Source organism: Coregonus lavaretus, assembly GCF_964263955.1.
Source record: "Coregonus lavaretus genome assembly, contig: HAP1_SCAFFOLD_387, whole genome shotgun sequence".
NCBI classification, from domain to species: domain Eukaryota; kingdom Metazoa; phylum Chordata; class Actinopteri; order Salmoniformes; family Salmonidae; genus Coregonus; species Coregonus lavaretus.
The window spans coordinates 126263-148565 of record NW_028158029.1 but is presented as its reverse complement, the minus strand read 5'-3'; the positions used below and the strand labels follow the sequence as shown (position 1 = coordinate 148565).

General features: G+C 44.5%; 1 protein-coding gene across 1 annotated transcript; it reads left to right on the top strand.

The window, feature by feature from the left end:
* The first annotated feature begins 7025 nt into the window (after positions 1-7025).
* LOC311124515 (immunoglobulin lambda-1 light chain-like) lies at positions 7026-21426 on the top strand. The gene is made up of 5 exons (XM_084198647.1): positions 7026-7081; positions 7185-7513; positions 9425-9458; positions 15842-16122; positions 21306-21426. The coding sequence occupies exons 1-5, from the start codon at positions 7042-7044 to the stop codon at positions 21348-21350; spliced, it is 729 nt and encodes a 242-aa protein (XP_084054773.1). The 5' UTR covers positions 7026-7041; the 3' UTR covers positions 21351-21426.
* The last annotated feature ends 877 nt before the right edge of the window (positions 21427-22303 follow it).

Sequence of the window (22303 nt, the reverse complement as noted above, 5' to 3'; positions counted from 1 at the left end):
CTGTACGGATGACACATTAATCTATTTGCAGTGTGCAGATGAATTCAGACCCTATGAAAGAGAAGATGTTGGAACAAGTTCCAGAATGTTTGTGGTCTCAACACAGTACCGATATTGGACTTGTGAAATCAGCCCAATCTGTGAAAGTTGAACTTCGACCAGGAGCCAGACCTCCTTGGAAGAATCAGTATCCATTGAAAGATGAAGCAATCCAAGGGATTGAACCACAAATTGAAGGACTTTCGAAAGCAGGTGTTTTTGAAGACAAGAAAAAATCCTTAGAGTAACAATCAATTGTTGTTTTGGGAGAAACCATAAGGGGTTGATAGTAGCGCCTCTAGACCTCTTAGGTCTGATGATTTAGGAAGCTAGGGGTTAACTAATGTTGCAAGGGGGGAGATTAGGAGAAAGATCACAAAGGAGTAGGGTTTTTGGGAACCATATTTGCTTGAACAGATTGACTATATCACAGGAAGGAGGACAATCTGTCTGAAAAATAATGTTTACAGGGGGTGACTGTTATTCTTGGTTACATTCCTACACCAAGAGGTGAATAAGATGTCAAACTGAGCTAAAAGATGCTCAGTCGTTTGCCAAGTTTTTGTGTAAAGAAGTCATAAGCAGGTGGGGACTTCCCGATCACATATCCTCAAATTAGTGGGAAAGGAATTTGTGGATAAATCAGCGAAATGGTTTTTGAAAAGTTAGGAGAAAAGTAAGATTAAAAAGTTAAGAAAACTAGAGTTGAAGGAACTCTAGGACGGTCAGCTCAGCTTCAATGTAAGTGCACGAGAGAGAACAGTGGTGAAGGGAAATTTAGAGTTCAGTGGGAAGATAGATATGGCAGGAGTTTAGATATGTTAGGAGCAGTTGCATTGAGAAAGTATGCGTTGCTGAATGATAAGATTGAGGGTGATTGCAGTATCTATATTTACAATTCCCAGCAGGAAGATCAAGGTGATTATAAATGTATTTTTTATAATCAACAGTTTGAAAGTGAGGGATTAGAGTTGGGACTGAGAGTTAATGTAGTGACACTAGTGGTGATAGATGGAAATACAAGTAAAGAGTTAAAAGCTTTAGGGAAAATGGATGAATCAACAACAATGACATCAACACTTCAGCCTATTATAACAACAGTGAGAAGCAATTCAACTCTTTCAACATTGACAGTTATTAAAGCTATAAATGTATCACATTTGATTACAAGGGAGCCTATCGCTCCAGCACCAATTTTAGAGGAAAAGACTGTCATTAGGGTTAGGATGGGTGGTACAGCTCATCTTCCTTGTAGATGTGAGAGATGGAGTGGGGGTGGTGACGTTCCTCCCACATGGAGAGATAATTATGGAGAAGAAGTGTTGTTATCAGGACCAGAAGTAGAAGCTGTGACCCCTAGTCAAAGGAAGTATATTTTGTACAACGATATGAAGTGGAAGAGGGTTATGAGTGATTGCTCACTTATTTTGCATAATGTTACATGGAAAGATCAGGGAGAATATATGTGTACTTATTTAGTGCAAGCATTAACATTTGTTCCGGCTAAGAATTATTGGTTAAAAGCTATGTAACTCGTAAGGTGATGCTTATGATGGAAGATTTGAAGTCTGTCGAAGCTTCCACAGTCACCAAAGGAGTTCAGGAGAAGTATATTACAGTAGCCACTCCAACAGTAAATAATACACAGAGGATATCTGTAACTTTCCCACTGGAAATAGTTAAGAGTGTTAATACATCAACTAAAGCAACTATTTTAATAGCAACTTTGAAAGAGATTAATGGTACGACGGCAATAACACATTTAGGAAATATGACACAGACACCAACAACAACTTTTCTGAAACTAAAGGATGTAGCAAGAGTGACTCAGGAGTTTATGATACGGATGGAGAATGCTGTCAATGGTAGTAAGGATAGTGTTGAAATAGGAGAGCAGATGGTAGGGGAGAATGATGTAGATTCATCTGAAATAGTGCAGAATACTATCATGGAGGTACAGGATGAGTTGTTTGATTTTAATGGAAGACAAGAATATATATCTGATCAATACCGCCCGTTAGGGAAGAGAAAAACTAAATGGAAGGCATATGAATTTGATTCTTCTGTTTTGCAAATTAAAGATGGATGGGCAGGTAGGAATCTTTGGTTCCAGCAGTTAACTCATACTGTAAGATCAGTGAGGAATCTTGAGGGTCCATGTCTGTTGAGAATTCTAGCACAAGGAACATGGGGTTGAAACTTAGAGAAGGTAGCTCAACCTCTATCAAGTATGTGTCAATCTTATTCTTTATCATGGCTGTTGTATCAGAAACAATCATTAACAGATACATTAATGTCGTTGTCGAAACATTTGTTTAGGCCTAGGTTTAAGTGTTCTTGGTTAAATGAATTACCCTATGTGAATTTGTTAGATAGGAAGGAAAATCAGTTAACAGTGATTCCTGAAGCATTGGAGGTGAAACCAGTGAGGGCTAAAAGCTGTTTTTGTTCTAATAAAACATATGATGGAAAGGGGATGTTTATGGGAATATCAGATTGTGATGATTATATGATGACTTTGGGTAAGCATGAACATAAGGTTAGTAATGAGAAATATAATGTAACTTTTCATGTTCCAGTTAGTAAGAAGAGCAGGACTTTGATGGTGAAAGATCAGCTTTTGCCTGGTAATGTGACTATTGGGAATTTTAGAGATATTTGGTGGGTTTGTGGTGAGAAAGAGTATATATTCTTACCCTATGGATGGACAGGATGTTGTTACATGTCGACGTTGAAGCTTCCATATGAGGTTTTTACCATTAAAAGAGGGGAAGCACCGGACACAGATCAATCTGAGTCTAGGTTTGGAAATAGGGTGAAAAGGGACATGGCGGAATTTCATAGTCTAGAAGCCTACCATTGGAGGATAAGTCTAGGAGAGAAGTGGGGACTGGGACTTTTTCCATGGTATGGTGTAACATTTTTGGCAGATCACATTGATAATATTACCTATACTTTGCAGGGTTTTGCAAATGAAACGATAAGAGGGTTTAACCTTCTGTCGAATACTCAAAGAAGTCACAGACTGACGCTGTTGAAACATGACATGGCTCTTGACTATATTTTAGCAAAACAAGGTGGCTTATGTTTGGCTATGAACTTGACGGGGGATGATTGCTATACTTTGATCCCCGATAGTTCCGATAATATCACTAGTGTTATAGATGCATTGAAGAATATAAGGGATGCGTTTGGTAGATCTGAAGGAGCTGGATGGTCAGCGAAGGCTTGGTTGCAAGATCAGTTAGGCCCAGTGGGAGCAGTGATGGTTCAGATTTTAGTAGCAGCTCTGATAGCGCTGTGTGTGATGTTTTGCTTTTGTACTTTGTTATTGACTTTTGCGAAGGCTATGATATTGAGATGGGTTGGAGTTGTGATGCCTGGAGAAAACACTCAGATGCCGTTGTTAACTGTTTCTGATCTAGATGAAGATGAACAAGTGGGACTGGATGGAGTATTGATGGATAGATATCCATTTTGAATATCCGATCATTTTTCAAATGTTTTTAAATATTAGTGTGATTTTAGTATTTTGTGATGAATCAAAGGGGGGTAATGGTATGTGATTCATTTGATATATAATTGTATATATCATTTTTAGTTGATATTGATGTTTTAATTTGAATGTGTTGTTTTGCAAAAGATACTGTTTGGTCTTTTATTTTCTTCCAGAAGCATATGGGAGAATGTGTAGAGGGGATTCAAATACTCAAACATGGACAATATGAAAGGACAATATGAATGGACTGGAGGAAGTGGAACAAGGAAGGTGTGGAAATGTTCCGATTCCATCATCAACGTTGCATTGGAAGTCGACACTGCTGAGGAGATGAAGTGTAGTGGACTACATTCCAGTGTCTGCAATGATATATAGACATATTTGCATGTGTAATACATAATTTGTGTCATATTCTTTCTGTATGAATTTTTGTAGAATGATATTTGCTGTTATTGGGTACATGTGGGGATCTCAGATGTTTTTGTTTATTTCGTGGATGCTTAGGGATATTGGGTCTAGACAGGGATAGAGAGAATCCACAGGAGGGTCCGATGGGTTGACCAGCCTGAATGTGGACATTTTTGATTGTATTTTGTTTGCTGAGGCTTTCATGTGTATTCAAATTGCATCACAGTTTCAAATGCATTGATAAAGATTTATGAATTGATCTGGAGTACTTAGGTGGTTGCCTGGGGCAGATGGGCCGTGAGAGAATTTTACTGTCTTGATTGATTGATGGATATTTGGAAAGAAAGCTGCCAGACAGGTTTTTTGCTCTCACACTCCATAAAGATTTGTTCATATTTCATAGAAATGTATTTACACTCCATAGAAAAATGTGTTTTTGGTTTATTGTTAAAGATACTCAATAAGAGAAATTGTTATTTGTCATAATCCTATTCTTTTTGTTTTCGAGACTTAATTTGTCTCGAAGGGGGGAATATGTGGTGTCTAAGGAATTTATGACTTTGCTAACGTTTGCAAATGGTATCTTGGAGGATGTTGATTCAGCTTAGGGAAGCATCTGGGGAGCAGTTTTATAGGGGCACCCCATAAAACAGAGGAAGTCTGTTGTGTGGAGTCATGGGATTGGTCTCTAGGAGAGACCACCCATATCATGTTAAAAAGTATAAATACTTGGTTGAGACAAAGGAGGACAGAACATAATATTATTTTGGGTCATTGTTCTCCATATGCCTGCAGATGTCTGTAAACTTACGCTGAAATCTTGTGATATAAATAAACCTTTATAATCAAAGTACAGTGTAAGCGGACTCCTTGTTCTAACAGCATAATTAGCATTATTATTTAGATACAACATTAGCCAAGTTCATTTACTTCTGAAACGAGACAAAACAAAGGCTACAAAACATTTCATACAAAAAACAGCTGTTTGATTGTAATAATAGCCACCTCATATCGCTATCTGTCGGATAACTAGAGGCTAGAACTGACCTGGCTGTGGTAGCTACTAGCTAGCTTAGCTTATTCATTCACTTCAGTAGAGAGGGGATGAAACATGTCGGTTACAATTCCAGCTCAGTACTGCGAATAAACACTAGTTTAGTTTTTTTCTGTTCAGTTGACAGCAGTTACCTTGCCAGCTACATCAGTCAACTCAATAGTAGCCAGTTTCTGCTCTGCTTGCTTTTATAACTTGGTGAAAGAGCGCAACACATACACACTGAACTATGCTCAACTCTCCCGGCTTTTTGTATCACATTGCAATGATAAAACTGGGCGGACAAAAATGCAATTTCAGAATGTGGGGGGGACAAGTTGCGCCCCTGGCTGCAATTATTAAATGGTTTAAACTGTTCTCTATTTTTAACATTAGATGTTGGACTCAGTATAATTTTCAGTATGAATAAGAACTATTTTCAGTATGAATAAGAACTATGACCCTGTAAGATTCAACTCAATATTAGGAAGATGTTCTTAATGTTTTGTACACTCAGTGTCATGTTATGTTTTACATTGTGCATCAGTGATCAGAATAAAGGCTGAAGTTCTGTCAAAGTCCACCAGAGGAAGACATAGGACCACCACTAATGACTGAGGATGGACCTACTCTACAGCAGGCCCAGTTGGTGCTGGTCAGACCACTGGTTTCAGTCCCACCCCAGTAAAACAAACACTGTATATATATTTTCTGTTGTATTTTTGACTTTATGTTTTTTTACCCCATATGTAACTCTGTGTTGTTGTTTTTATCACACTGCTTTGCTTTATCTTGGCCAGGTCGCAGTTGTAAATGAGAACTTGTTCTCAACTGGCTTACCTGGTTAAATAAAGGTGAAATAAATAAAATAAATAAAAAAACATGATGGTTTCATGTCTACTATCTGTAGTTATCAGAGTCATTCACCAGGGACGTGTTCTAGCTCTGACACTGAGTTACAGGCAGTGATGTGTTGCTCTCTTTCTCCCCCAGGACACACCTGCTTCCCCTCCTCCTCTCCTTATTTATAGCTTCATGTAAATGAAGAGGTTATTTTATCTCCTCTCAGAACTGTGTGGGAGAGGAGGGGAGAGGAGGGGAGATCTGCAGGTGCCCGGAGAAGTGAACTGAAACTGAGGTTGCAGCTGACCAGAGCCCAAATGGCTCTTCATTCCTTTTATAGTGCACTACTTTTAACAAGGGCACTTGAAAGGACAAATGGGCTCTGGTCAAAAGGAGTACACTATAAAGGCTTCCACAGGCACTTCATAGACCTGCTCTGATGGGGGGACTGAGTAACTCATTCTTCTAGACCTGCTCTGATGGGGGGACTGAGTAACTCATCGTTCTAGACCTGCTCTGATGGGGGGACTGAGTAACTCATTCTTCTAGACCTGCTCTGATGGGGGGACTGAGTAACTCATTCTTCTAGCCGGCTCTGAGGGGTGGGGGACTGAGTAACTCATCGTTCTAGACCTGCTCTGAGGGGGGGGGGGGGGGCTGGGGAAAAACTAATTCTGATTGGCTGGGGCTGTGTCCCCAGTGGGTGGGCCTGGCTGTCAAGTGGGTGGGCCTATGCCCTCCAACGCCCAACCAAGGCTGCACCTTTGCCCAGTCATGTGGAATTCGTAGATTAGGGCCTAATTTATTTCAATTAACTTTTAATTCAATTCTTTATATGAACTGTAACTCAGTAAAATCTTTTAAATTGTTGCATGTTGTATTTATATTTTTGTTCATTATAATAATAATATTATTATTATAACTGTGGAAGTCTGTGAACCCCCAGATATGTAAATCAACAATAAAAGTAGCTGGTGATTGGTTACCTGCAGAGGCCCCTCCCTCTGGTCCTCCCTGGCTTGGTGATAGGTTAACTGTAGAGGCCCCTCCCTCTGGTCCTCCCTGGCTTGGTGATAGGTTAACTGTAGAGGCCCCTCCCTCTGGTCCTCCCTGTGTGTCTCCTTATAGGTGAGTCCTGCAGCCTCTCCTCTCCTCACACTCCAACCCTGCTCATCTCTCAGCTGGACAGTAAGGGATGTTCACACCACACACTGACAACATGCTGGGGACACTCGGCACTCTCATCACTGCTCTAACATGTAAGGAATTTACTGTATGTTCAATCTGAATCTAAAGAATTCATTAGAAGTTGTACATTCATGTATGAAAAAATGTCTTAAATTGTGTATTTTGTTCCCACAGATGTCAGTTGCCAGAAAGCAGTGATACAGACACCTTCAGTACTGACTGTCAGTACAAAGGGGACTGCCACTTTTCACTGTGACATTACTAAATCTGAAGGTTATTATGTAATCTGGTATAAACAGGTTCCAGGAGGAGCTCCTCAGTATGTGTTAAGGTTTTACCATAATCATGCCTCTCCTGATCAATATGGATCTGGTTTCTCCTCTGATCGTTTCACATCTAAAGCCACGTCTGATAAGGATTATCAGTTTATAATCAATAATGTGGAAGAGGAGGACTCAGCAGTGTATTACTGTCACACATGGGACAGCTCTGTTAAAGTGCACGTATCACAGTGATATACACCATGACAAAAACCTCCTCCCCAAATACACTCACTTCTGCTTTCAGATGTTCTGAATATAAACACTAACTGAATGTCAAGTCATCCTGAACCAGTGTGTCTGCAGTAGGAGAACATGCCATGCTTGTGTTTTACACAAAACCCTTCCCACATTTAGTAGAACGTTGTCATGAACAATTACACCTAGTTGTCACAAACCATGAATCATAAAGTGATATTCCAGATGGTCCTTTCAGTCCTAACAGAAGACTCCATGTATCAGATAACCTCCATGATAGTAAGGCCCCTGGTTTACAGTAGAGACATATTACATCAGCAGTCATTTAGTGATATACTGTTAGTTCAGAACCCCACTATCAGGTCCAGATAATATTATAATAATATTATTATTAGGTATATTATGACATGCTGATATAAACTAACTAACGTCAAAGTAACTGAGAAGAAACAAAATACTGTTCTTTACAATGATACATTGAATTTGTCCTATCAGAAATATTTCAATGTTTTATAGTTTAATAGTCCATTTTCTCAGAAGCTGATAGGCTGAGATATAGAAGCCCCTCCCTCTGGTCCTCCCTGTCTCTCCTTATAGGTGGGTCCTGCAGCCTCTCCTCTCCTCACACTCCAACCCTGCTCATCTCTCAGCTGGACAGTAAGGGCCGTTCACACCACACACTGACAACATGCTGGGGACACTGCACTCTCATCACTGCTCTAACATGTAAGGAGTCTGACTTCCTGGAGGTTTTACTTCATGTTTTATTAATAATGAGTCTGTATGTTTCTCTTCACTACATGTCATCTTCTTATTTCCCAGGTGTCAGTGGTGTGACTGTGGTGACACAGAAGCCTCCTGTTGTGACAGTGAGGAAAGGAGACACGGCCACTATGGACTGTAACCTGGGGACTGTTAAGAATAGTGCCGCTCATTGGTATAAACAGGTTCCAGGAGGAGTTCCTCAGTATGTTTTACAGTGGTACAACTATAATTGGACCTCTGTAAAATATGGCTCCGGTTTCTCCTCTCCTAAATTCACATCTAATCATCAGTCTAAATCCGATTATCGTTTGATTATTAACACTGTGGAGGAGACAGACTCAGCAGTGTATTACTGTAACACATGGGACAACTCTGTTAAAGAGTATGTATCACAGTGATATATACCATGACAAAAACCTCCTCCCCAAATACACTCACTTCTGCTTTATGCGTGGCAGAGGGGTGAACTCTAAGAAACAGCAGTTGAAGTTTCCATCTCTACATGTCAAAAAGAGCATAAGAAGACATTGTCTGAAAGGAAACTGATGTTGGCTCTCTTGGTGTGATCATCATCATCATCATCATCATCATCATCATCATCATCATCATCATCATCATCACCATCATCATCATCATCATCATCATTATATCATCATCACCATCACCATCACCATCACCATCACCATCACCATCACCATCATCATCATCATCATCATCATCATTATATCACCATCATCATCATAATTATATCACCATCATCATCATCACCACCATCATCACCACCACCACCATCATGATTATATCATCATCATCAACAACAACAACAACATCATCATCATCATCATCATACTCATCATCCATCATCACCACCAACATCATCATCAAGTCAGACTGCATCACATAGATAGTGCATTAACTCATGGATTCAAAAGGACCAGACACCAACAGCAGAATATGATGCTATACTATATACTATATATTGTTACTTCATAGATAGAAACTCTAGAAAAGCCTGAGATGTTTGAAGAGAGAGTGAAGCTGTAACTGAATGGGATGTTTCAGTTCCTGTCCTCTCAGTAGTGAAAGTGAGGAGGTTTTTGTACGGCCATGAACACAAACTGAATCACTGTGGTATTCGGACCAGGAACCAAGCTCATTGTCACTGGTGAGTTCCCTTTATTTTAACCTTATATTTTTGTTTTCAAGGGTTTGTAATGCATCATAGTTAATAGAGTTAAAGTATGTAACATGATATTCTTACTTCATAATTATTTAATGTAAATGTGTACTGATTATCAAGGGTCATGGACACAATGTGACAACTTCATAGCCTACAGTATATCTGTAGTTGTTGATTTCTCATTTAAACTTAAAAACTTAAAAAATGTATTGCACTATTTGACCATGTAGGTTATTGCTGTCACTTGACAACACTACTCATTTATAATGTTTGTTGCTACTTGGCTACCTGCCAAACTATTCACGTTTTACTTTTAATAAACGTTTAATCAATCTCTGTGTTCAACAAATTTACCAACTTTTTAGTTTTGTCCTCACTCATCTTTTTTCGTTAAACTTTTTCACCCCGGACGTTTATCCCGAGACAGAAGAGTCATTTTCCTGTGCGTTTTAGCTGCCAACTTTACGTTATTTTCCTTTTTTCCATCGCAACTTTTTTCCCTTATTCAACTTTTTCACTCCGGACGCTTTATCTGGACATGGTTCATCAACATCTTCAACAGCCGAAGCTAAGTAGTAACATTAACATGATGTCTTCTAATTGCAGTCGCTGTACTCATAATATACAGGAGAACGATCGCCTTACGGCGAGAATAGCTGTGCTACAAGCCCAGCTTCAGACGCAATCGTTAGGCAAGGGTAATCTCAGTGTAGGAAAGGAAGAAACGGCGTCTGTGCCACCAGTAAGTACAGACAGTAACGTTAGTATAAATCCCCCCGCACAGTCCCCGCAGCCGGACAACTTTCTCATGGCTTCTGGAGGGAAATACTGTTGGAATGCTCAACCGGTGTCGCTCATTCAGCCGACAGAAACCTTCAACCGGTTTTCCCCATTATGTAGCGAGTCGGAGTCTGAGTCTGAGTCTTCTCTAGTCTCTACTCCTCCCGTTACGGGGTCTGAGACGCCGAAGGCTCCCACCATTAGCTCTGACAAATTGAAAACCCTAGTCATTGGCGACTCCATTACCCGCAGTATTAGACTTAAAACGAATCACCCAGCGATCATACACTGTTTACCAGGGGGCAGGGCTACCGACGTTAAGGCTAATCTAAAGATGGTGCTGGCTAAAGCTAAAACTGGCGAGTGTAGAGAGTATAGAGATATTGTTATCCACGTCGGCACCAACGATGTTAGGATGAAACAGTCAGAGGTCACCAAGTGCAACATAGCTTCAGCGTGTAAATCAGCTAGAAAGATGTGTCGGCATCGAGTAATTGTCTCTGGCCCCCTCCCAGTTAGGGGAAGTGACGAGCTCTACAGCAGAGTCTCAGCACTTAATCGCTGGTTGAAAACTGTTTTCTGCCCCTCCCAAAAGATAACATTTGTGGATAATTGGCCCTCTTTCTGGGACTCACCCACAAACAGGACCAAGCCTGACCTGCTGAGGAGTGACGGACTCCATCCTAGCTGGAGGGGTGCTCTCCTCTTATCTACCAACATAGATAGGGCTCTAACTCCTCTAGCCCCACAGTGAAATAGGGTGCAGGCCAGGCAGCAGGCTGTTAGCCAACCTGCCAGCTTAGTGGAGTCTGCCAATAGCACAGTCAGTGTAGTCAGCTCAGCCATACCCATTGAGACTGTGTCTGTGCCTCGACCTAGGTTGGGCAAAACTAAACATGGCGGTGTTCACCCTAGCAATCTTATTAGGATAAAGACCTCCTCCATTCCTGCCATTATTGAAAGAGATCGTGATACCTCACATCTCAAAATAGGGTTACTTAATGTTAGATCCCTCACTTCAAAGGCAGTCATAGTCAATGAACTAATCACTGATCATAATCTTGATGTGATTGGCCTGACTGAAACATGGCTTAAGCCTGATGAATTTGCTGTGTTAAATGAGGCCTCACCTCCTGGTTACACTAGTGACCATATTCCCCGTGCATCCCGCAAAGGCGGAGGTGTTGCTAACATTTACGATAGCAAATTTCAATTTACAAAAAAAAAAATGGCGTTTTCATCTTTTGAGCTTCTAGTCATGAAATCTATGCAGCCTACTCAATCACTTTTTATAGCTACTGTTTACAGGCCTCCTGGGCCATATACAGCGTTCCTCTCTGAGTTTCCTGAATTCCTATCAGACCTTGTAGTCATAGCAGATCATATTCTAATTTTTGGTGATTTTAATATTCACATGGAGAAGTCCACAGACCCACTCCAAAAGTCTTTCGGAGCCATTATCGACTCAGTGGGTTTTGTCCAACATGTCTCTGGACCTACTCACTGCCACAGTCATACTCTGGACCTAGTTTTGTCCCATGGAATAAATGTTGTAGATCTTAATGTTTTTCCACAAAATCCTGGACTATCGGACCACCATTTTATTACATTTGCAATCGCAACAAATAATCTGCTCAGACCCCAACCAAGGAGCATCAAAAGTCGTGCTATAAATTCTCAAACAACACAAAAATTCATTGATGCCCTTCCAGACTCCTTCTGCCTACCCAAGGACGTCAGAGGACAAAAATCAGTTAACCACTTAACTGAGGAACTCAATTTAACCTTGCGCAATACCCTAGATGCAGTTGCACCCCTAAAAACGAAAAACATTTGTCATAAGAAACTAGCTCCCTGGTATACAGAAAATACCCGAGCTTTGAAGCAAGCTTCCAGGAAATTGGAACGGAAATGGCGCCACACCAAACTGGAAGTCTTCCGACTAGCTTGGAAAGACAGTACCGTGCAGTACCGAAGAGCCCTCACTGCTGCTCGATCATCCTACTTTTCCAACTTAATCGAGGAAAATAAGAACAATCCAAAATTTCTTTTTGATACTGTTGCAAAGCTAACTAAAAAGCAGCATTCCCCAAGAGAGGATGGCTTTCACTTCAGCAGTGATAAATTCATGAACTTCTTTGAGGAAAAGATCATGACCATTAGAAAGCAAATTACGGACTCCTCTTTGAATCTGCGTATTCCTCCAGGGCTTAGCTGTCCTGGATCTGCACAGCTCTGCGAGGGCCTGGGATCGGGAGAGACACTTAAGTGTTTTAGTACTATATCTCTTGACACAATGATGAAAATAATCATGGCCTCTAAACCTTCAAGCTGCATACTGGATCCTATTCCTACTAAACTGCTGAAGGAGCTGCTTCCTGTGCTTGGCCCTCCTATGTTGAACATAATAAACAGCTCTCTATCCACCGGATGTGTACCAAACTCACTAAAAGTGGCAGTGATAAAGCCTCTCTTGAAAAAGCCAAACCTTGACCCGGAAAATATAAAAAACTATCGGCCTATATCGAATCTTCCATTCCTCTCAAAAATTTTAGAAAAAGCTGTTGCGCAGCAACTCACTGCCTTTCTGAAGACAAACAATGTATACGAAATGCTTCAGTCTGGTTTTAGACCCCATCATAGCACTGAGACTGCACTTGTGAAGGTGGTAAATGACCTTTTAATGGCGTCAGACCGAGGCTCTGCATCTGTCCTCGTGCTACTAGACCTTAGTGCTGCCTTTGACACCATCGATCACCACATTCTTTTGGAGAGACTGGAAACCCAAATTGGTCTACACGGACAAGTTCTGGCCTGGTTTAGATCCTACCTGTCGGAAAGATATCAGTTTGTCTCTGTGAATGGTCTGTCCTCCGACAAATCAACTGTACATTTCGGTGTTCCTCAAGGTTCCGTTTTAGGACCACTATTGTTTTCACTATATATTTTACCTCTTGGGGATGTTATTCGAAAACATAATGTTAACTTTCACTGCTATGCGGATGACACACAGCTGTACATTTCAATGAAACATGGTGAAGCCCCAAAATTGCCCTCGCTAGAAGCCTGTGTTTCAGACATAAGGAAGTGGATGGCTGAAAACTTTTTACTTTTAAACTCGGACAAAACAGAGATGCTTGTTCTAGGTCCCAAGAAACAAAGAGATCTTCTGTTAAATCTGACAATTCATCTTGATGGTTGTAAAGTCGTCTCAAATAAAACTGTGAAGGACCTCGGCGTTACTCTTGACCCTGATCTCTCTTTTGACGAACATATCAAGACTGTTTCAAGGACAGCTTTTTTCCATCTACGTAACATTGCAAAAATCAGAAATTTTCTGTCCAAAAATGATGCAGAAAAATTAATCCATGCATTTGTTACTTCTAGGTTAGACTACTGCAATGCTCTATTTTCCGGCTACCCGGATAAAGCACTAAATAAACTTCAGTTAGTGCTAAATACGGCTGCTAGAATCCTGACTAGAACCAAGAAATTTGATCATATTACTCCAGTGCTAGCTTCCCTACACTGGCTTCCTGTTAAGGCAAGGGCTGATTTCAAGGTTTTACTGTTAACCTATAAAGCGTTACATGGGCTTGCTCCTACCTATCTTTCCGAGTTGGTCCTGCCGTACATACCAATACGTACGCTACGGTCACAAGACGCAGGCCTCCTAATTGTCCCTAGAATTTCTAAGCAAACAGCGGGAGGCAGGGCTTTCTCCTATAGATCTCCATTTTTATGGAACAGTCTGCCTACCCATGTGAGAGACGCAGACTCGGTCTCAACCTTTAAGTCTTTACTGAAGACTTATCTCTTCAGTAGGTCATATGATTGAGTGTAGTCTGGCCCAGGAGTGTGAAGGTGAACGGAAAGGCTGGAGCAACGAACAGCCCTTGCTGTCTCTGCCAGGCCGGTTCCCCTCTCCACTGGGGTTCTCTGCCTCTAACCCTGTTGCAGGGGCTGAGTCACTGGCTTGCTGGTGCTCTTTCATGCCGTCCCTGGGAGGGGTGCGTCACTTGAGTGGGTTGAGTTACTGACGTGATCTTCCTGTCTGGGTTGGCGCCCCCCCCCCCTTGGTTTGTGCTGTGGTGGAGACCTCTGTGGGCTATACTCGGCCTTGTCTCAGGATTGTAAGTTGGTGGTTGGGGATATCCCTCTAGTGGTGCGGGGGCTGTGCTTTGGCGGAGTGGGTGGGGTTATATCCTTCCTGTTTGGCCCTGTCCGGGGGTTTCTTCGGATGGGGCCACAGTGTCTCCGGACCGCTCCTGTCTCAGCCTCCAGTATTTATGCTGCAGTAGTTTATGTGTCGGGGGGCTGGGGTTAGTTGGTTATACCTGGAGTACTTCTCCTGTCTTATCCAGTGTCCTGTGTGAATTTAAGTATGCTCTCTCTAATTCTCTCGTTCTCTCTTTCTCTCTGAGAACCTGAGCCCTAGGACCATACGTCAGGACTACCGGGCATGATGACACCTTGCTGTCCCCAGTCCGCCTGGCCTTGCTGCTATTCCAGTTTCAACTGTTCTGCCTGCGGCTACGAAACCCCTACCTGTCCCAGACCTGCTGTTTTCAACTCTTAATGATCGGCTATGAAAAGCCAACTGAGAGACCTGAGCCCTAGGACCATACGTCGGGACTACCGGCCGTGGTGACTCCTTGCTGTCCCCAGTCCGCCTGGCCTTGCTGCTATTCCAGTTTCAACTGTTCTGCCTGCGGTTATGGAACCCCTACCTGTCCCAGACCTGCTGTTTTCAACTCTTAATGATCGGCTATGAAAAGCCAACTGAGATTTATTCCTGATTATTATTTGACCATGCTTGTCACTTATGAACATTTTTGAACATCTTGGCATGGTTCTGTTATAATCTCCATCCGGCACAGCCAGAAGAGGACTGGCCACCCCTCATAGCCTGGTTCCTCTCTAGGTTTCTTCCTAGGTTTTCGCCTTTCTAGGGAGTTTTTCCTAGCCACCGTGCTTCTACACCTGCATTACTAGCTGTTTGGGGTTTTAGGCTGGGTTTCTGTACAGCACTTCGAGATATTAGCTGATGTAAGAAGGGCTATATAAAATAAATTGATTGAATGTCTCATACAATAATAATCTATTTAGTCAGAGAATGTGAAGGATACATAAAGTTGTATCAACCTTTAAAATGTTGGTCCCATGTTATATTAAATAATGATAAAACCATGTATATGGTAGTTACAGACAATGTTGCTACATGATTAATGACATTGTAGGCTACTACATTACAGTTGGTAACTCTGTTTTCTGGTTGAATAAGTAGGAGGATATACATTTGATTTTAAGCACATCTGACTACTTGATTATGTTTAAAGTTAGAGATCTAAACTCATTATTCACTTGCACAGAAATCTGCTTTACCTCCGCAAAGTCACACATTGGGAGTTTCTTAGAAAGTTTCAAAATAAGGCAAGCTACAAACAGACATAATGTGCAACATGTAACAATAGAATTACATGGTTTTATTTTTTATTCTACAGTATGATGCACACAACCCTGTTTCATTCTACTAACATATTTAATGATTTTGTGTAATGTTTCTTCTGCTCATTCCATTGGTCCAGACTCTACCCTCCCTCCTCCTGTCTTGACCATCCTCCCCCCGTCCAGTGTTGAGTTGAAGTCCAGCAAAGTCACCCTGGTGTGTCTGGCTAGTCAGATGGCCATGGGCTACGCTGATGTGAGCTGGACAGCGGGAGGGAATCCAGTCACGAGCGGCATCGCTACGAGTGGCCCCGTGCCGCAAGCCAACAAGACGTTCCAACTCAGCAGCTGTCTGACGGTTGACACGTCAGAATGGAACCAGGACAAAGTGTTCTCATGTAAAGTCACCGCGGGCTCCAATGTCACGGTTTCGGCCGAGGCAGCTCCTCCTCCTTGTTCGGGCGGGTTTCGCCGGTCGTCGTCTCCGGAGTACTAGCTGCCACCGCTCCATGTTTCCTGTTTGATTAGTTTTGTCTGTTAGCCACACCTGTCTTATGTTATGTCTCATTAAGCACCCTATTTAGTTTCCTTGTTGTTAGTGTAGTGTTGTGTGTAATTGTTTTGTGTCAGGTGTTTGTGCGTTACCCGTGTTTCGGTACGCTATTGCTATTTAGCTTCCTCCTCGGTTGAGGAGAGTTTTGCGCCCTGTGTTGTGCGCTCGTGTTGTGACGCCTGTGTGCGTCTTTTTGGCCTCTGGCTGTTTTGGATTTATTTTGCACTCTCCAGTAAAGTCTTGTTGGACTGTCCATCTGCTTCTGCGCCTGATTCCACACCACACCATTTCTAACATCGTGACAGAATTACACACCGATATGGAATCAGCAGGAGCACACGTCGACAGCGTGGAGGAACGTCTCCTGGGACAAGAGCATCGCATAAATCGGATCGGGCACGCTTTGGAGGGCGTCATGGACACACTTCGGCGATGGGAGACCAGCGGTGTTCCCACAGCCCCACCTGTTGCTCCTTCACCACCAGACAACCAGCCCACCCCTCTACCGGAACCCAGTGGAATTCGGCTCTCGCTCCCGAGGGCGTACGACGGCTCCGCTGCCGGGTGTCAGGGGTTCCTTTTGCAAGTGGAGCTCTACCTGGCCACCATACACCCGGCGCCCTCGGGATACGAGAGCGTTTCCGCCCTCATCTCCTGTCTCACCGGCAAGGCGTTGGAGTGGGCCAACGCCGAATGGAGGGGAATAGACTCCGCCACAGTCACCTATGCGGAGTTCTCCCGCCGTTTCCGTGCGGTCTTTGACCATCCACCAGAGGGAAGAGCGGCGGGGGAACGTCTATTCCACCTCCGACAGGGGATGAGGAGCGTTCAAGAGTTTGCGCTGGAGTTCCGGACTCTAGCGGCTGATGCGGGGTGGAATGAGAAGGCCCTCATAGACCACTTTAGGTGTAGCCTTAGGGAGGACGTCCGCAGGGAGTTAGCTTGTAGGGATGCTACATTAACGTTCGACCAGCTTGTGGACATGGCTATTCGTCTGGACAACCTACTCACGACTCGCGGACGTCCCAGATGGGGGCCTCCCATTCCACCCTCCAGCGCCTCCGAGCAGAGTCCGATGGAGCTTGGAGGGGCTGGCGCTAGAGGGAGAAGAGGTAGGAACCCGAGGGGGGCAGTCTCCTGCACCCAGTGTGGCCGCGGAGGGCACACCGCGGCTGGGTGCTGGGGAGGGTCCTCTGAGGGGGGAGATGGCAGGCCATACAGTGGGGAGTCCTCCCAGGTGAGTAGGCGCCCTACTTACCCAGAGCTTTCTGTCGTCCACTTTACATTACCTGTTTGTTTTCCACAGGTTGCACCTCGTTCCCAGCATAAGGCCCTAGTCGATTCAGGCGCAGCTGGGAATTTTATAGATCGTAAATTCTGTGTTAAGTTAGGGATTCCCCTCCTTCCAGTCGATAAGCCTTTCCCCGTACATGCTTTAGATAGTCGTCCGTTAGGATCTGGGTGGATTGGGGAGCTCACAGCGCCACTTAGGATGATGACGCAGGGGGGTCATGAGGAGATGATTCAACTCTATCTGATTGACTCTCCTGCGTATCCGGTGGTACTGGGGCTTCCCTGGTTGACTACCCATGATCCTACTATTTCGTGGCGAGAGAAGGCTCTTAAAGGGTGGTCTGCTCAGTGTGAGGGGTTATGTCTGGGTGTTTCCGTAGGGGCGACCTCGGTGGAAAGTCCGAACCAGATGCCAGCACTGCACATTCCTCCTGAGTATGAGGATTTGGCACTCGTGTTTAGTAAGACCCGAGCGGCACGATTGCCACCTCATAGACAGGGGGATTGTGCGATAGACCTCCAGACAGGAGCCGCGCTTCCGCGGAGCCATGTGTATCCTTTGTCACAGGAGGAGAAAAGGGCAATGGAGACTTACATTGCCGAGTCTCTGAGACAGGGATACATACGGTCCTCTACTTCTCCCGCGTCCTCAAGCTTCTTTTTTGTGAAGAAGAAGGATGGAGGTCTGCGTCCGTGTATTGACTACCGCGGTCTCAATCAGGTGACTGTTAAATATAGTTATCCACTTCCGCTGATTGGGACTATGACGGAGTCATTGCACGGGGCACGGTTCTTCACAAAATTGGACCTCAGGAGCGCATATAATTTGGTGCGCATTAGGGAGGGCGATGAGTGGAAGACAGCATTTAGTACTACCTCCGGCCATTACGAGTATCTCGTCATGCCATATGGGTTAATGAATGCTCCATCAGTCTTCCAATCGTTTGTAGATGAAATTTTCCGGGACATGCAGGCGCAGGGAGTGGTGGTGTACATCGATGATATTCTGGTGTACAGTCCTACTCGGGCCGAGCATGTAGCCCTGGTGCGCAGGGTATTGAGGAGACTGTTGGAGCATGACCTGTATGTCAAGGCTGAGAAATGTCTGTTCTTTCAGGAGTCAGTTTCCTTTTTGGGTTACCAGTTGTCTGCGTCAGGGGTGAGAATGGAGGTGGACCGAGTGTCCGCCGTGCGTAATTGGCAAACCCCAACGACGGTTAAAGAGGTGCAGCGGTTTTTGGGTTTTGCGAATTACTACCGGAGGTTTATCCGGGGTTTTGGACAGGTGGCAGCTCCCATTACGTCTCTTCTGAAGGGGGGTCCGGTGCGCTTGCAGTGGTCGGCTGAGGCGGACAGGGCTTTTGGGAGACTGAAGGACCTGTTTACCTCGGCTCCGGTGTTGGCACACCCGGATCCCACTTTACCTTTCCAAGTTGAGGTGGACGCGTCTGAGGCCGGTATTGGGGCCGTTCTATCTCAACGCTCGGGTACACCACCTAAGCTCCGCCCCTGTGCTTTTTATTCTAAGAAGCTCAGTCCGGCGGAGCGGAATTATGACGTAGGGGACAGGGAGCTGTTATCCGTAGTACAGGCCCTAAAGGTGTGGAGGCATTGGCTTGAGGGGGCTCAGCACCCTTTTCTCATTCTGACCGATCACCGTAACCTGGAATACATTCGGGCAGCTAGGAGACTGAATCCTCGCCAGGCTCGATGGACTATGTTTCTCGCCCGGTTTGTGTTTAAGATCACTTACATCCCTGGGTCCCAGAACGGGAAGGCAGATGCTCTTTCCCGCCGGTATGACGCGGAGGAGAGGTGCGTGGAGTCCATTCCCATACTACCGGAGTCTTGTCTGGTGGCACCGGTGGTGTGGGAGGTCGATGCGGAGATCGAGCGGGCGTTACGTACCGACCCTAGTCCTCCACAGTGTCCGGTGGGTCGGACGTACGTCCCGCTCGAGGTCCGGGATCGGTTGATTTATTGGGCTCACACGTCTCCCTCCTCTGGACATCCGGGTATTGGTCGGACGGTGCACTGCCTTAGTACGAAGTACTGGTGGCCAACGTTAGCCAGGGATGTGAGGGTTTATGTCTCCTCCTGCTCAGTGTGTGCCCAGTGTAAGGCACCCAGACACTTGCCCAGGGGTAAATTACAGCCCCTGCCCGTTCCACGACGACCCTGGTCTCACCTATCGGTGGATTTTGTTACCGATCTTCCCTCCTCACAGGGGAATACCACCATCCTGGTCGTTGTGGATCGGTTCTCGAAGGCCTGTCGTCTCCTTCCCATGCCGGGTCTTCCTACTGCCCTACAGACCGCTGAGGCTCTATTCACTCACGTCTTCCGGCATTACGGGGTACCCGAGGATATAGTGTCCGATCGAGGCCCCCAGTTTACCTCCAGAGTCTGGAGAGCATTTATGGAACGTTTGGGGGTCTCGGTGAGCCTTACCTCGGGTTACCACCCGGAAAGCAATGGGCAGGTCGAAAGAGTCAACCAGGATGTGGGTAGGTTTCTGAGGTCATATTGTCAGGGCCGGCCGGAGGAGTGGGCGAGATATGTGCCCTGGGCCGAGATGGCACAGAACTCTCTCCGCCACTCCTCCACTAGACTAACCCCCTTTCAGTGTGTATTAGGGTACCAGCCGGTTCTGGCACCGTGGCATGAGAGCCAGATCGAGGCCCCCGCTGTGGATGAGTGGGTACGGCGCTCGGAGGAGACGTGGAACGCTGCTCACGTCCATCTGCAGCGTGCCATACGTCGACAAAAGACGAGCGCCGACCTACACCGCAGTGAGGGGCCAGTGTACGCACCTGGAGATCGAGTCTGGCTCTCAACCAGAAACCTACCCCTCCGCCTGCCCTGCCGGAAGCTGGGTCGGCGGTTTGTGGGGCCTTTTAAAGTCCTGAGGAGATTGAATGAGGTGTGTTACAGGTTAGAACTACCTATTGATTACAAGAATATTAACCCCTCATTCCATGTGTCTCTCCTCAGGCCGGTGGTAGCTGGTCCACTCCAGGACTTCGAGATTGAGGAGACTCCTCCGCCCCCGTTGGAGATCGAGGGGGCTCCGGCGTACACTGTTCGGACCATCCTGGATTCGAGACGCCGGATGGGGGGTCTCCAATATCTCGTGGAGTGGGAGGGGTACGGTCCGGAGGAGCGGTGCTGGGTGCCGAGGAGGGACATTCTGGATCCGTCCCTGATGACCGAATTCCATCGTGGTCATCCTACGCGCCCTGCTCCGCGTCCTCCTGGGCGTCCCCGAGGCCGGAGGCGGCGCGCGGCTGGAGCCGCGCGTCAGGGGGGGGGTACTGTCACGGTTTCGGCCGAGGCAGCTCCTCCTCCTTGTTCGGGCGGGTTTCGCCGGTCGTCGTCTCCGGAGTACTAGCTGCCACCGCTCCATGTTTCCTGTTTGATTAGTTTTGTCTGTTAGCCACACCTGTCTTATGTTATGTCTCATTAAGCACCCTATTTAGTTTCCTTGTTGTTAGTGTAGTGTTGTGTGTAATTGTTTTGTGTCAGGTGTTTGTGCGTTACCCGTGTTTCGGTACGCTATTGCTATTTAGCTTCCTCCTCGGTTGAGGAGAGTTTTGCGCCCTGTGTTGTGCGCTCGTGTTGTGACGCCTGTGTGCGTCTTTTTGGCCTCTGGCTGTTTTGGATTTATTTTGCACTCTCCAGTAAAGTCTTGTTGGACTGTCCATCTGCTTCTGCGCCTGATTCCACACCACACCATTTCTAACATCGTGACATCCAAGTTCGCTGAGAAAGGCATCAAGAAGTCTGAATGCAGCACTGAATAGTTTGAGAACCATTGTAATGTCAATTTGATATTCTACATCGCTTTTCAAGTTATTGTTAATGCATCAGAAGGTTTACCTGCATAAAAGAGAGAAATTGTTAATGCATCAGAAGGTCCAAAAAAGAGAGAAATTGCTACTAATACTGATATCATAGGCTAGGCTATATGATAAGTAGACTCTGTATATTTGAAATGTGTTGCTTTGCAGATTTATAATAGAGGAATTGTTAGAGCTTTGCTGTATTGTGGATATTCAATAAAGAGCATTGTAAAGAACAAGTGTTTGTATTTGAGCATGTTGATGAGCATCATTGTTAGTAGCACTAAATGAGGGGGAATTTAACTGAACCAAAATACAGTAGCCTGCTCTCTGACATTTGTCCAGATCCAGAAATTGTTGATCAACTATCCAGGATGTAGGGCATGTTTACTGTAATGTTAATGAATAACCAGAGATGGACCAGAGGTTTAGTTTATATTAGAACTTCACATTATTGAGAACCTTTCATTAGTACGATATGATTGTATTATAAGATTATTCTAAAAGTACCTATTTAATAATCATCCATATCTATATAAAAAATAAAAAATATTGTAAAGAAAGCATGTGATTGGGGATCACATTATTTCCTGGCTAATTTTCTTGTACTATCATATTTCTCTGTATGATGAATTAAAAGAACAGTACAATAGCATGATATATTCAATATATTCATAGTTTATAGTTACAATATTCAATAGTGTTATAAACTTGATTCTTACTACGATGTACAATAACATTTTAGTCATTAATATCTTTGCCAGCAGGTGGAAAGAGAAGATAGAATCATATTGTAATATGCTGCCACCTTGTGGCTCAATAAGTTTGAATATGCTGCCACGTTGTGCCTGAAAGAGCTGTATTTCAACAGTATATACTGAGTGGACAAATCATTAGGAACATCTGCTATTTCC

What these genes read in the sequence shown, in the direction of transcription:
- LOC311124515 (XM_084198647.1), top strand. Translation starts at nt 7,042, where the DNA reads ATGCTGGGGACACTCGGCACTCTCATCACTGCTCTAACAT. An exon ending in AACCAAGCTCATTGTCACTG is followed by an intron (nt 9,459 to 15,841) that starts GTGAGTTCCCTT and finishes CCATTGGTCCAG; the next exon opens with ACTCTACCCTCCCTCCTCCT. An exon ending in AAGTCACCGCGGGCTCCAAT is followed by an intron (nt 16,123 to 21,305) that starts GTCACGGTTTCG and finishes GTGACATCCAAG; the next exon opens with TTCGCTGAGAAAGGCATCAA.